The 14806-nt window shown below is 34.5% G+C and overlaps 1 protein-coding gene across 2 annotated transcripts in view; it reads right to left on the bottom strand.

The window, feature by feature from the left end:
* PRRC1 (proline rich coiled-coil 1) overlaps positions 1–14806 on the bottom strand; it is a 53780-nt gene that overhangs the window by 11793 nt on the left and 27181 nt on the right. For both annotated transcript variants that reach the window (XM_044662233.1, XM_044662238.1), the window contains exon 6: positions 9337–9500. In XM_044662233.1, coding sequence (XP_044518168.1) covers positions 9337–9500 — 164 coding nt within the window. The remainder of the gene's footprint in view (positions 1–9336; positions 9501–14806) is intronic.

Genomic DNA, 14806 nt, shown 5'->3' with positions numbered 1-14806 from the left:
AAACTGATTTTCTATACTCTGCATGCTGTGTTAACAAAGTCTCTTCAGTTTATATCAGTGAAGTGAAGCTCTTAAGTGAACTCTTCAAGGCCAGGTGCAAGGACACTAAAGAGATTCTTGTTATGAAAAAGCAAAATATTTATTGAAATATATAAGGATAAAAAAAGGATTTCTAATTCTAAAGGATTCTAACTCCACTCGAATAAAACTCCCTGGTTCCACAAGGAACTGTTTCTCTTGTGTCCATAGGCTACACTGATCCTTCCTGATATGACTAACCCAAATTTTTACTATTCTAAATAAACTAACACTATTGTCCTTATAATTTTTAATGTTGCCTCCAAGTTATAAAAATAACAAAGGCTAGCTGGTTGAGTCTCAACAAGAATCAAATTAGGACTCTGAGCTTTAGCAGACTCAGAGTCCAAACCAAAGACCAGGTCTTTCTTTGGTCTTCTCAGAGTCAATACAATCTATAAAAACAGCAATAGATAGTTACTAGTGTTTCCTAAGTTGGAAAAAGAAACCACTTAGCTCCTTCAGGTCTTTCCCTCCTTTCCTTCTACCTCAGAAAGTGAGAGAGAGAGAGAGAGGCAAAGATGTTACCTCCTCCAAACCCTCAGAGAGAGTCTCTCTGTGTGTGACTTTGCCAATAGCCAGAGACTAATTGCCACTCCAAGAAAGAGTAATTGTCACAGAAAAAACCATTAGACTTGAAACTGACACTCTGGCTTAGCTGTTTGAAACTCCAATTCTTTCTCAAGCCAGTTTCTCTACTTCTTATCTCTAAACTAATAAAACAATACTTATTTTCTAATATCAACCTTATAGAGGAGACAGCAAAATACAAGTAAAATGATTAATGGCAAAATGGACAAATGCTTTTTATAGTAAAAGTCCTTCTATGCTTATACTTTGTAGGATTTTTAGCATGAGAGCTATATGTCAGTCAAAACCTTTATCTCTATCTATTGTGATGACGTGCAGCTTTTTAATATAATTGTATTGATTGTTTTCCTAATGTTTAACCATACTTGCCTCCTTGGTATAATTTAACTTAGTCAAAATAACTGATTTTTTGGCTAAATCACAACAATCTATGTGATAAGATTTTGTTTAAAAATTTTTACTCTATAATCTTTTAATGATATTAGCCATAAGTTTTCCATCTGTTTTATCTTTCTCTGGTAGAGGTATTTGGACTGTATTTGTCTCAAAAATTATTCTGGAAGGGTGCTTTCTTTTTCCAAATTTTGAGAACACTTTGTGAAGTAGATTTATGACTAATTGTCCTCAAGCAGATTCTCATTTCTTCTCTTTCCCTTCAATTAGTCATTTGATTAGTTTTAAAAAATTTGAAGCCCAAGCTCCCCATCTCCCTTCATAGAACATATCTCTTAAACTCATTCATCAGTGGAACCAATGGCCAAAGCAAACTTGTTTCTTTCCCTCTCCTCCATTATCTGGTATACTTCAGGCTCCAAAGAAATGCCTCTTCTTTGGATTTAAATCTGAGGACATAATATACTGGCCCCCTTTTCTTGCAGTTCCACTTCACCTTCTCATTCTGCAATATCTCCAAGAAATAATGGTCTCCATGATGTCAAAGTGGCATCAGCTGCTGTCTATAAAGCCCCAACACCCACCTCTCCATGTGTCTTTACCTCTCTTTTCTCTCACTGGTCCCTCTGTTGTCATTTTGTTGCCATTGTTTTGTTTGCCAGGGACAACCAAAACAACAGTAACACATGGACAATTGTCATTTCTGCAGGTCTGTTTTTTTTTTCTAATATTATAATTACCTTTTTAACATATTTAATGCCCATCTTTTTTCATTTCTGGTTAAACTCAGATTTCTAATAATTACCCTGGGCTTCATATTAAGTTCCTTTGGTCTTTGGAATACATTATTTGAAATCTTTCTGCTAATTCTGATGGGTGTAGAACCAGTGGTGTTATTCCATTGCTTTCAGGTAATTCTAGTGTGTTATTTGAATTTCTTTTCCTTTCCATATGAGTCACTGGGTCACTTTTTTTTTTAAGCCCTTACCTTCTGTCTTGGAATCAATACTATTTTGATTCTAAGGCAGAAGAGTGGTAAGGGCTAGGTAATGGAGGTTAAGTGACTTGCCCAGGATCACACAGCTAGGAAGTGTCTGAGGCCACATTTGAACCTAGGACCTCCCATCTCTAGGCCTGGCTCTCAATCCACTGAGCCACCTAGGTGCCCCCAACTTGTAGTTTTAAAACAAATTGATAAATTTAACCATCTGGTGTCTTATAGCCCTGAGGTTTTTGTTTATTTTTTTTCAATAGGCAATCAATGAATGGCATAACATTTTCTGAGTGGAGAAGTTCTGGGCAGTACTATCATATTATTTATTGCTTTATGATGTTTAGGTTTATTGCCTTATTCAGTTCTGCTGGGAGATGTAGGATCCTTATGTTGTCTCTACACATTTTGTCTTTGACATCAGTATGTTTAGATAATGAACATATTTTCTTTTAATATTGTATTTTGCATTCCAAATTTATTGCTTTCTCATTTATTTCTTTGGAGAGACTGGCTACCCCACATTCCAGTTTTTCATTCTGCCTATTGTTTTTGCTGGGCAGACAATAATTCTGCTCTCATTAATTCTCATTTCTCTTTTAAAATACTAAATAATAGCATATGGTGGTTCAATGTTCTCATATTCTACAAGGTCCTCTATCTCATTAAGTGGTAGGCCATTTTCCTTTCATTTTGCCGCATTTACTCAACAATGCCTGAATCTGTTTACTTAGACCTGGGAGACTGTACTTCCCTCTGTTATTAATATTTTTTCTATTGATTTATAGTCAACCTTCACAGATTCAATTTTCATAACTTGAAGCATTCCTGCAATTTTGTTAAAAATCTGATTTTCGGGGGCAGCTGGGTAGCTCAGTGGATTGAGAGCCAGGCCTAGAGACAGGAGGTCCTGGGTTCAAATCTGACCTCAGCCACTTCCCCTCTGTGTGACCCTGGGCAAGTCACTTGACCCCCATTGCCTACCCTTACCACTCTTCTGCCTTGGAGTCAATACATATTATTGACTCCAAGACGGAAGGTAAGAGTTTAAAAATATATATATATCATTTTCACTTTGGCAATAACACTTTCTGGCTATCCTCAGTAGAGGGGAAAAAATTGAACTACAATGTTTTAAGTTTATATCAGCAAAAAGGAAGAAAAGTATTTGTAAAAGTGTGAATTTGCTCCAGAAGATACTACAATAAACTCTTAAGTGGATGAAGAGAGAAATGAAAAGATGGAAAAGCAGCTAAATTTGTGGGTAAACTAAAGGGTGATCAAACTCGTCCTCTTGCCTGCTGCTGAAAAGAAGATTAGAGATAGCTATATTTCAAGAACCTTGACACCTGCTATCTCTCTGTCACTCTGTATGCCATCCTGTGTTGCTTCTGCTCTCCCCTGCTTTTTATGGGCTAGGTAAAGTACATGTTATCAGAATTAACATTTTGCAATAAAGAATTATATGTAGAAAAGTATATCTTCTGAAATCTCTAGCAAAAGATTACCGTTTTTGGTAGTTACAGGAACCTAATTCCCTATTTCCCATAGGGTCAACGTATCAATATTTTTGTTTTTGACTTTCATGCCGAATGTCACTTCATGAAAGTTGAGGATTGCCTATATCTACTTATGTTCAAAGACTTTTGAGATCTTTGGCAATTTCAGTATTTTTTCCCCTACTGCTCACTTTCTGACTAACTTCCTCCTTTCTGATGATATTTCCTTGTAGGCTGTATTTCAAAGTATCTCAGCATTTATTCTTCTGAAGCTGGGCAATTCACAGCTCACCTAAGTCTCTTCCTTTTTTAATCTATTCTTTTCAAATTCAAACAGCTGCTCTTTGGACTCTTCTGTGAATCTTCCAAAGATCATGGATTTGAATCAGCAACCACATCTGCCAATTCTTTCCAGTCTTGTGAGATGTTAGCTGAGAATATCATCAAGAACATGTTGGGCATTTTCTTACTATTATCCCACTTAGCTGGCCATCAATTCCCTATTATCCATTATTACTTTTTCTTTTTTTTTTAACAATGATTATTTTCTTTGGAAAATAAAAATTAAGAAAAACAAGAATTGGATGTTTCTGCTGGTTCTCTATTGTACCTATGAAGCCCTAACCTTTCTTTGACATTCTTACCTAAGCACAAATGGTCTCAAATGACAAGCCAACCAAGGACAACAACAGTGAGCATTGGAGATTTTTTTAAGTGACAGATCAGAGACATACTCTGAGGAGAGTGTTAATGTAGGGCACAAAAGGTCTGCTTAAGTGCAGTGAGAAAAGTTAAAGAAACAATTGCAATAACTTAGGTGAAAGGTAATAGGGGTTTAAACTGGTGTCATGGCAACAAGAATGGCAAAAAGTGGATGGATGCCTTGATTTCTTTTCCTAAACATTTTTAATTATTCAGAGAAGAATTGCATTATTCACAATCAACTGATTTGTTATATAGGAACTATAAATTCTGTTGAGAGAAAACAAATCAGGTAAAATCTGAAATATAATGTCAACATTTTATGAATGTATATAGTTTTTATTCTTTAAATACTTCTAATTCTGAAGAAAATCATCAGCAAATAGGGGTAGCAAAGTAGCATAGTGGATAGTGTTAGGCATAAAGTCAGGAAGACTCACCTCCCTGAGTTCAAATCTGGCCTCAGACACTTAGCTATATAACTCTGAGCAAGTCACTTCACCCAGTTTGCCTTAGTTTTCTCATCTATAAAATAAGGTGGAGAAGGAAATGGCAAAACCGCTCCAGTATCTTTACCAAGAAAACACCGAAAGGTGCCACAAACAGTCAGATATGACTGAAACAAGTGAACAAATCTTTACAAATAAGCTAATAGCTTTCAATTTAGTCATTAAAAAAATCCTTTTAATCTTTACAAATAAAGTATAGCATTCAATTTAGTCATTAAAAAGTCTTTTTAAAAAGAAAATTCTTTTAATTGTAAATTTATGAGAATAAAGAAACTGATAGAGAAAACAAGTTTTTCACTAGGTTCTTGAGCATCTACAAGTTATGTTTTTAAGAAATTCTTAATCAGTTTAAATTTTAAATAACTTCTGACTTCAAATACCACTGATCTGTGGGGTCATAATCCTTTTTGAATAATAAAATTTAATTTAATCATGTTTGAAAGTTGTTCCCAAGTTAAAAACAAAATCAGTATAAAGAAGTTGCATGTAAAGTCACTCAAAGGATAATATTATGATTCATCAAAACAAATTTTAATGCAATACTGTTAAGTACAAATTGTATATTATTAATTTTTGTTTTAGTTAAATTAACATCTACTTCCTGTGTATCTTTCTATACTCTTGCCACAATGGTTTCTTCTTCTTTTCTTTCTTTCTTTCTTTCTTTCTTTCTTTCTTTCTTTCTTTCTTTCTTTCTTTCTTTCTTTCTTTCTTTCTTTCTTTCTTTTTCTTTCTTTCTTTCTTTCTTTCTTTCTAGAAAAATCAAGCTTTAGAAGACTTTTTTTTTTAAACCCTTACCTTCTGTATTAGAATCAATGCCACATATTGGTTCTGTTATAGGGAAGTAGAGTAAAATGATTGACAGGGAGGCATGTTTCAGAACTTTGGTGGGAGACTGGCAAAGTGTCAGTTGAACTTTCCCTGATTCCCTATAAGGAGAGAGCTATATTTCTCTCTGTGTGGATCCTGATTTAACTGGAAACCATTTACTATCAAGAGACCCTGTGAAGGAGTTTGGTTGAGTTTGAGGTCAGGGCTCAGTGGTGGACACTGGGGTCTAAATCCTCACTCCCTCTCCTAATTGGATATACCAGCAGTTTCATCTATACTTCAGTGGATACAGCTTTTGAAGATCACTAACTTTGGACACATACGTGAGAAACCCCATCCTGTACAGCTTGCTTACCTTCCAGTTTCTGGATAGGTTAGACTTAAGGCAGCTGTTAAGGTTTAGCCTGTTAGGGTAGTTTCACCCTCCTGAACTTTGGGGAGAGGACCCAAGTACTGTAAGGTAGTTTTTCCCATTCCCTTCCCTTCCTGACTCAGTTGTTATTAAACCTTACAATATCTACCAGTCTCTCCTTTTAAGTTCTTTTCCCAAATCAGGTGATTGGCACCTCGTCACTCTCAAGGACCCACTGTTTACTCCAGCAGATAACCTGGTATTACCCAATAATTTATACTCATCCTACCTACCCCACTTAGTTTATTTATTCTTTCAGTTCTAAGGCAAAAGAACAGTAAGGGCTAGGCAATGGTAGTTAAGTAACTTGCCCAGGGTCATACAGCTAGGAAGTCTGAGATCAGACTTGAACCTAGGACCTCCCATCCCTAGACCTGGCTATCAATCCACTGAGCCATATAGCTGTCCCTGAGACTTTTTAAAAATGCTTTCCATGATATTTCAGAAACAAAAATTTAATTAATTAATTTACTTACTTATATTTTCCAAGAAAGTGACTCATCTTTTTTTTAGGAAACAAAGAATACAATGAAAATACAAAATAAGCCAAATAAATTTTGTTTAAAATAAAAATGAAGAAAAAAATCAAACTATAATCTCAAACAACCTCCCCTTTTTGAATTCCTACTTCAGTCTCAAAGTTCTCTATATCTTCATATTTTCAACTAATATACTTTTCATCTCTTTACTTTAAATTAAATAAACTCTATGCTGAAAACAAGCCAGTCTTCACTGAAAACTGCCCTCTTCCCATCCACAAAATTAAGAGGAAGGAGTTGACATATTCTTGGTTATCTTCTACAGGGCTCAAGTGTTTCTGCTCCTTAAAAGCTTTCCCATTTTTTAAATCTTCAAAATCTACCAACACTAGCATATTGCTATAATCCCCCTCAACTTGAAAGTGGCAATGATTTAGAGTTAATATGATGAAAAATAGCCAGCCCTGTTAAGAAGGGCCTTGGAAGCATTCTCATTAGGGGGAAACATGGTCTTAGTGAGTATCAGAAGACAAAAAAGTGTGGGGAAAAAAAGAATTAAGAAGAAAGGAGGTTTGCTAATGCTGTAATAGGCATTACAGAGGACAGGGTGAAAGAATGGGCAACACTGAGAGATTAGGATTATGATGGATAGAAATATAGGTGCAAACAGCTAGGGTAGATAAAAGGATCTGTTCTTCCACAGGCTAATTATTTAATAGTACTGGACAGAGAGAGTAAAAAGAAACTAGGATTATGCTGTGGAAAATTAAGATTGAATTGTGATATTATTGTGAAATCATTTCCCCTTAAGCTTCTCCAAGGTCAGAACCCTAACCCAGTTGAAAAATTAAAAGTAATCAGCCATGTTGAACTCATTGTTTTGTCGATGATCCAATATCTTCCAAGTCCTAGAAAGGTCACATCCCTCCAGTGATGAAATAATGAGGGAGAAGTTGCGGTCCCCAAGTTCACTTTCTCTCTCAAAATATCCATCAATGGGGACTGTCAGGGGAGTTCCTTAAGTTGAACTGTCAGGCTAATTGGAAAGAGAACACAATTCCCTTTACAAGCAAAAGATAGGACTTACTCTCTTTTTCGGGGAAGAAGGCTGGCAAAAGGGATCCATTCTTTTGTTCATGGGAATTGCATACTCCCATTAATAAACAATAAGAAAGAGCCTCATATTCTTTATTGGTTAAAGTCTGAATACTACAATGCTAATCACTGAATGAATCCAGGCAGAATATGTAGATATGAAAAGTTGAAAAAGGCAAATGAGTAAAAGTTTGTTCCTTGAAGCTTGACATCTAACTGTACTTTGTGAAGTCAAACTAAATAATTTTTTTTCTACTCCCAGTTTATGTCAGTAATAGCAATAATAGCATTTTTATAGCACTTTATATTTTCAAAGAACTTTACAAATACTGTATCATTTTAATCTTGCAATAACAGTGGGACATTATGATGCACATTTAGCAGCCAAGGAAACTAAAGTAGACAGGTTAATAAGCAAATTGCTAGAGCGCCACCCGAATAATAAGAATCTTGGGCTGGAACTGAACTTAGGTCTTTATGGCTCCAAGTTCAACATTCTTATTCACTGAAATACCCTGCTATTACCACTCACCTAATCTCCCACATTCAAAATTTTTAAATGGCTCATTTAATAAATACTTGTTGATGAATTTATTACCTCTCCCTCAGATCTCAAATCCAATTAATTACATCTTAATTGATTTTACCTCAATAACATCTCTTGGGTATCTCCTCCTCTCTATTCCTACTGCCACTATCACTACCACTAGGGCAAGTTCTCATTATCATCTGCCTATGCTATTAGTACAGCCTTCTAATTCCCTATTCTAATACAGATTTCATAATGCTGCAAAACTAATCTTTTGCAGAGACACATTTACATTTATTCCTGTTTTCAAAAATCCTTAGTGGTTTCTTTTTGCCTATGAATTAAAGTTAAAATGCTTTAAACACTTTTGTATGGTATTCAAGATGATACACAACCTAGCATTATCTTACTTTTCTTGTCTTGTTTCACAGAATCCTTTTACCCTTTCTATGCTCCAGGCAAATTGGATACCTTATTTTCCACCTCAGTACGTTTGTACACACTCTTCTCTTTACCTAGAATTAGCTTTATTTTAATTCCATTTAGCATTTAAAGCCCAAGTAAAATGCCTTTGCTTCTGTAAAGCATTCCCTAATGTCTATCCCACTTCCATATAAACTTTCACTTTCAAATGTGCTTCAAACCTCAGGTAGGACTTTGTTATTCAGTTTTCTAGCATACTTTGATAAATTATTGTGAATTATCTTATCTCCCCAGAATTCATTAGATATCCTCAACAATAATCACAGTGCTTTGTACACAAAGTGCAGACCTGAATCTCCTCTTGTTTAATTTTTCTGCTCTTCTATTGATTAAGACAATATGGTATAACATTCTTTCAATATTTCCAATTCTCTTTGACCCATTATTATCAGTATACTATAACTATTACCGACATTCCTCACTAGAGATTTATCTTTGATTTTGAACTCCACAATGTATTCTTAAGATTGTCAATGTTAAAAAAGGTTAAATTTTTAAATTACATCCCATATGAAGGCATATAAGTCCAAGAGTATCAAAATGAGAATATTTACCAACTACCTTAAAGACATTTAATAAATAACTTCAACTGAATTCTCTAAGGAAATTTACAACTTAATTTTTATCAGAGGAGTAAAAAACAAAACAAAACAAAACAAATTGGTATAAAGAAGAAGAAAGCCATTAACTAAGTTTCGAAATACTGGTTCTAGAATTAAAAGGAAATGATATATAGTCACTCACTTTTAATCCAGCTGCATAACCCACTGGTTGTGGTGCAATGTTGGACTGGCCAGCTTCTCCTGTAACTATAGCTAAACCAAAGACTTCCTGGAAGGCATCTCGGACAGCAGCAATTTTTATCTCTTTATTTGAAGTTACCACAATATCTAGTTCACCTGCAGATTCTACCAGAAATCAAGGGGGAAACAAAAAGGATCCAGGTAAAAATAGAAATCAAAGTCAAAATTTTGCTTTAATCATAATCATGTTTCTATACTTTAAATCACATATCATTTCTAACCAAGAAATTCTTGGCTTCCATCTCTGGTATCCCTCTCAATGAGACAACTGAGTTTTGCAAAAATAAAAATAGGTTATATGCTTAAAATGGTAAATTCTCTCTCTCAGTTTTCTTCTTGTCTATCTTCATGCTCCTTCTCAGTCCCCTTTGCTGGTTCTTCATTTATTTCACAGTCCTTATTGTGTATGAATGTTCCTCAAATTTCTGTCCTACTTCTCATCTCTTTTCCTTATTCTTTCTCACATCAGTTCCCATGGATTTAATGAGTCCCGTATCAATAACACTTCAAACTGGCAGAAACATCTTTTATGAAGCATAACCAGAATGAGGAACTCCTTTACTCTGAGTTGTCCTCTCCAACCAAAACTTTCCCCTTCCTTTCAAATCCTGACATTTCCGCAGCATTAATTCTTCAGTCATTTTCACTCATCCCACATATACAATCAGTTGCCAAATCTTATATTTCTACTTCTACATCTGACATATTTTCTCTACTCACATAGCTACTACTTTAATTCGGGTCTTTAAAGTTACCTTGGTTTCCCTCCCTCAAGGCTCCAGTCATATTGCTGCTAATAATTTTCCTTAAGGTAGATCTAACTATAACTCTCCCTTACTCAACCAACTCCAAGAATTCCTTATTGACTTTGGTATTAAATATAAACCCTTGTGTCTAGCTTTTAAGACCCTCTATGAAATGGCCCAAGCTAACTTTCCATCATCACTTAACATTATTCCCCCTCCCATTCTCTTTGACCCCAGAAAAGTGGCCTTCTTTCTGTCCCTCATATGTAATACTCCATCTTCCATTTCAGTGTTTTTTCATTAGTCTTCCCATTATGCCTAAAACACACTCTCTTTTACCTTTGCCCCACAGAATTCCTGCCTTCTAGATGTAGTTTAAATATCACTTTATACATGAAATGATTCCTGATATTTCAAATACACTAGTATAGTATAATAGTATAATAGCTCTTCCTCCCAAACTACCTGGTATTTTGCCATTTTATAATTTACCAGTAGCTATGCAGATATGACAGAAAATTTTATTCCCTTTTCCCCTCAATCTAGTATACTCACCATCTGCCTCCCAGGTCATTTAGTAATACTGGCAGGATAGGTTCTGTACTCTAGGGCTCTACTAAGTAGGAGACCTATCCTGCCCCACCTTGTTCTTAAAAGAGTACAAGGAAAAGCAGATCAGACAGAATAAGAAGGAATGGATGAGTGTAATCTGCATCTCAGATTTCATTACCTTAGTTTTAAAACCTTGACATCAACTGTCTTACTCACTACTCCATATATCCAGTCACCAACTCTCTTCATCTTTACTTTTATAAAACCTCTCAAAGATCTTCTCACTATTACCATTTAGTTAATAAGCATTTATTAGGTGTCTACCATGTGCCAGTTAAGATGAAAGTTCGGGTGCAAGAGTCAGGAGCATCACAGTGGCTATGCCTTTCACTGAAGCAGATGGATAATCTTGACTTCAGTGAAATGAGAATGGCTTGCTAGGTCTGTCAGGAAATCATGTTGTTGGGTATAAATATGCAAGGATCTGAACCTAAAAATGACTGGAGGAATACTTTTCAAAGGAAATAATTCTAAAGCTGTGACTATCAAAATCTCATTAATGATATCTGTCAATAGCTAGTTAAGTTGAACGAGAATCAAAATTCAAAGGAAAATGAGTTAATATCCAATTTTAAAATCATTTGGGGTTCATTTTAATGTTTACATACATCAGCATTTGTTCTTATCATAGTGTAGTGGAAAAAGTCAGTCTGTAAGTCAGGAAGACCTGGGTTCAAGTGTTACCTCTGACATATGTCCCAATGGGTGTCCTGGGGCAAATAACTTAAGCTCTCAGTGCTCCAAGTAACTAAGACTATATGTTTTAGAGGAGCTATCAATTTGCATTGGGAGAGAATTTCCTCACCAAGTTTTCCCTATAACAATGAAATCATAGTTCTGATTCAAATGACAACTGGCATATATATAGTGCTTTGTCTTCTAAGGAGCTTTCTAGTATGCACTATTAGGATATCAGGAAAATATTTATGTTTATACACAGCATAGAAAAAGTAAAAGAGTTTTGGAGTTGTGAAAAGGATTTTAGGCATTTCAGAGAAATGCCCTTTAGGGTACATTGGTAGGGCTACAGTAGAGAAAAAAAAAAAAAAGAACTGATTTGGGTCTTTGGCTGATTTAAAGAAATAAACAGCTATGGGAAGCTAGGAGAGCCACCATTCACAAATACACAAATGAGATTAAAATGTTGTCATTAGTAATTATGAATCAAGAATTTGGTTGATATTTTGTTCTGAAACTAAAATATAATGTGATCTCCTAAAGTTGTTAGGAAAAGCATGCAGTTGTGAGGTGCTTAGCATGATTTTCTTTTGCATAGAATAAGCATTTTAATGTTGAGACTGTAGGAATTCAATTGAACAAAATATTCTCGCACTTAAAGGTGCTTTTTCAAATTGGCAATGAACATTAACAAATTTGCAGATATATTTTAGAAATTCAAACTGCAGTTGAAGACTTCAATCACTTCATAGTAGATAATACTATACTGGATTTTAGATGTTATTGGTATGATTAGTATAAAAACAAAGGAAATAAGAGTGATTTTGTCTGTTAGGATATTCCATTGGATTATTGTCATATGACTAGTAATAAGTTTCATGTATTAACATAATACTGAGCAAGCAAAATTTTTTCTAGAATTATGAAAAGCTGAAAAAACTACTGAGACAAATTACTTTGTCCTATTTATCTAAAAGTTGTTAGATTATAAATGTATCTGTTATAGAATGTGAAAAATGTTTGAAAAACAATATTTAAGAAGGTATATTTTATTTTTAATTAAGAAAATAATGATGATAAATGACTTACTACTGAAAAAAATAGCAAAAGCCTCTTATAAGATCTTTGTCTGTGAGGTTCATTAGACTTCCTACTTAAGCTAAGTTATGGGATTTTACCAGTCCTCCTGATAGCATGTTATCAATCTCTGTAATGATGAAGTTTAAAGAACTTTCCCATAGAAAGGAGGGAAATTTATGAATTAGTTCTTAAATAATAAGTGAGTTTTACCTGAGATCATTTAGAAAATCATGAAATTATATCTGTTAATAATGAGTATATTCAGAGTGTAAATTACTGTTCACTGTATTCATGTAAAACTCCAGAATGCAGTATTTGTGCTCCCTGTCCAATTTATCCAACATTCAACCAGCCTATCTCTATCATTTTCTGTGACAGTTGTCTGTCATATTTGCACATTGACTTCACCTGTATGCCCAAGACTGGTCACTATAAAGTCTCCCTTTAACTTACTTGGTAAGTTAAAGATTGTCCTAGAATTTAAAACTCCTAGTGGCAAGCTATACTCTGAAGGTCCCAGAAAGTGGGCTAAACTAAACCTAAAATTGTTAATGAATATTCTATGAATTTGTACCAACATTGTTAATGAATATTGTCAACTGAACATGATAATATTATCTTGCCCCAAAATACAATTAGTGTAGTTTTGCTATTTGAGGCAAAATCTTGTGGGACTTTAATTTGATATAAATTTCAAGTTTGTGTTTTTACCTTTCCTTAGAGACACTGAGTGGCACTGGTGAATGCTTACTAGTGGATATTTGTCCCTGGGAAAAAGTTTGGGAAAGCAACCTCAGGAAGACTAAGGTGACTCAGTTCCCTTTTCCATCTGGTTAATTCTGAACCTGACTGAGACATCTTGTCATATAATTGGTTTCCTATGACTCATTCATGAAATCAAACAGAACTAATAATCCATATTAATATTGCAATGTCTCTATCTCCTCTCATAGAAAATTCCATTGATAAGGGCAAATGTACAATGATGCCTCAATTTCCCATTGTAATAAACATAAGAGGCTTGACTTTTGACTAAATAACATATGCTACTATAGTTCTACTAAAATGAAGAAATTATTTAAAATTGTATTTTAAACAAACAATAGAGACCATGAGGCCTTACAATTGATAGGTTATTTAATTTATAGGACATCAATACTACATCTTTTTCTTATGTTGATATAATATTTAAATCTTCATAAGGAAAGAATTAGTGGGAGATGTGATGTGCAGTTTTCCTAAATGGATTACGAATATTATATGTAAAATTGCATGGATAATTGTTAATAAGGTGAATTTCTTTCCTTATTTGAAGTATATATCTGACAATTTTCCATGTTCCATTTGACATGTTTCAATTTAGGCCCTTATTGTATAATAGGTACGATTTTTTAATTATGTGTTCCTAATTTGATATTCTTAAGTTTGTATTAAGAAGATGATCTGGAAGGAAGAACCACTTCAAGACTTATCCTAAGAAAAGGACTTTGTTCTCCTCTACCAAAGGGGACAGTCCCCTGAAAATTCTGACAATGTGCTAGCCATAGATAATAAAGTTTTTTGTTGGTTGGTTGGTTTTTCCAAGGGCTATGCAATGGGGGTCAAATGACCTGCACAGGGTCACACATTTAGGAAGTGTTGGGAAAAGATTTGAACCCAGGACCTCCCATTTCTGGGCCTGGCTCTCAATTCACTGAACCACCCAGCTGCCCCCAATAATAAGGTTTTAATCTGTAGGATAACCCTACCATTATGGATCTTTTGGTTCTTTTCCTGGCTAACTGGGAATGGTATTTTTTTCCCCACTAAGTGTTCTTGTCATTCTAATTGTCCAAATGTTTATTCAAATTTGTATTAAGGCTTGCTCAAAAGCTGTTCCAACTTTTTCTATGATGACAGTAGTTAAAAAGTCACTAAAAATGAGTATGTTGATAATCCATATAATAAGTATGAATATTCAAATGATAATCCATGTAATGGAAATGGTCCTACCCATCAAAATGTAATTTGTTTCTGTAATTTGTTTGTTTTACATAGCTATAAATAATGATATTATAATAATTTTCCTATAGATTTAAATTAGTAATGAATAATTGTGTAAGTCTCTTCATCCTCCCAGGCATCTGAAACTACAATGACAACTCCAAATGCCCTGAATGTTTTATCTGATCAGGGATTCCCCAAGTCTACCTAGTGGAAGAAGCAGGACAGTCATCAAATTCACACTTTTAACTTGAAATGTTTTGTTTGTAGGGATATAGCTGTGGGCTGTCATTATCATCTTGAGTTTTGTGT

This window comes from Gracilinanus agilis, chromosome 1 (assembly GCF_016433145.1).
Source record: "Gracilinanus agilis isolate LMUSP501 chromosome 1, AgileGrace, whole genome shotgun sequence".
Classification (NCBI taxonomy): Eukaryota; Metazoa; Chordata; class Mammalia; order Didelphimorphia; family Didelphidae; genus Gracilinanus; species Gracilinanus agilis.
The sequence above is the reverse complement of the archived record's forward strand: the minus strand, read 5'-3'. Positions and strand labels throughout refer to the sequence as shown.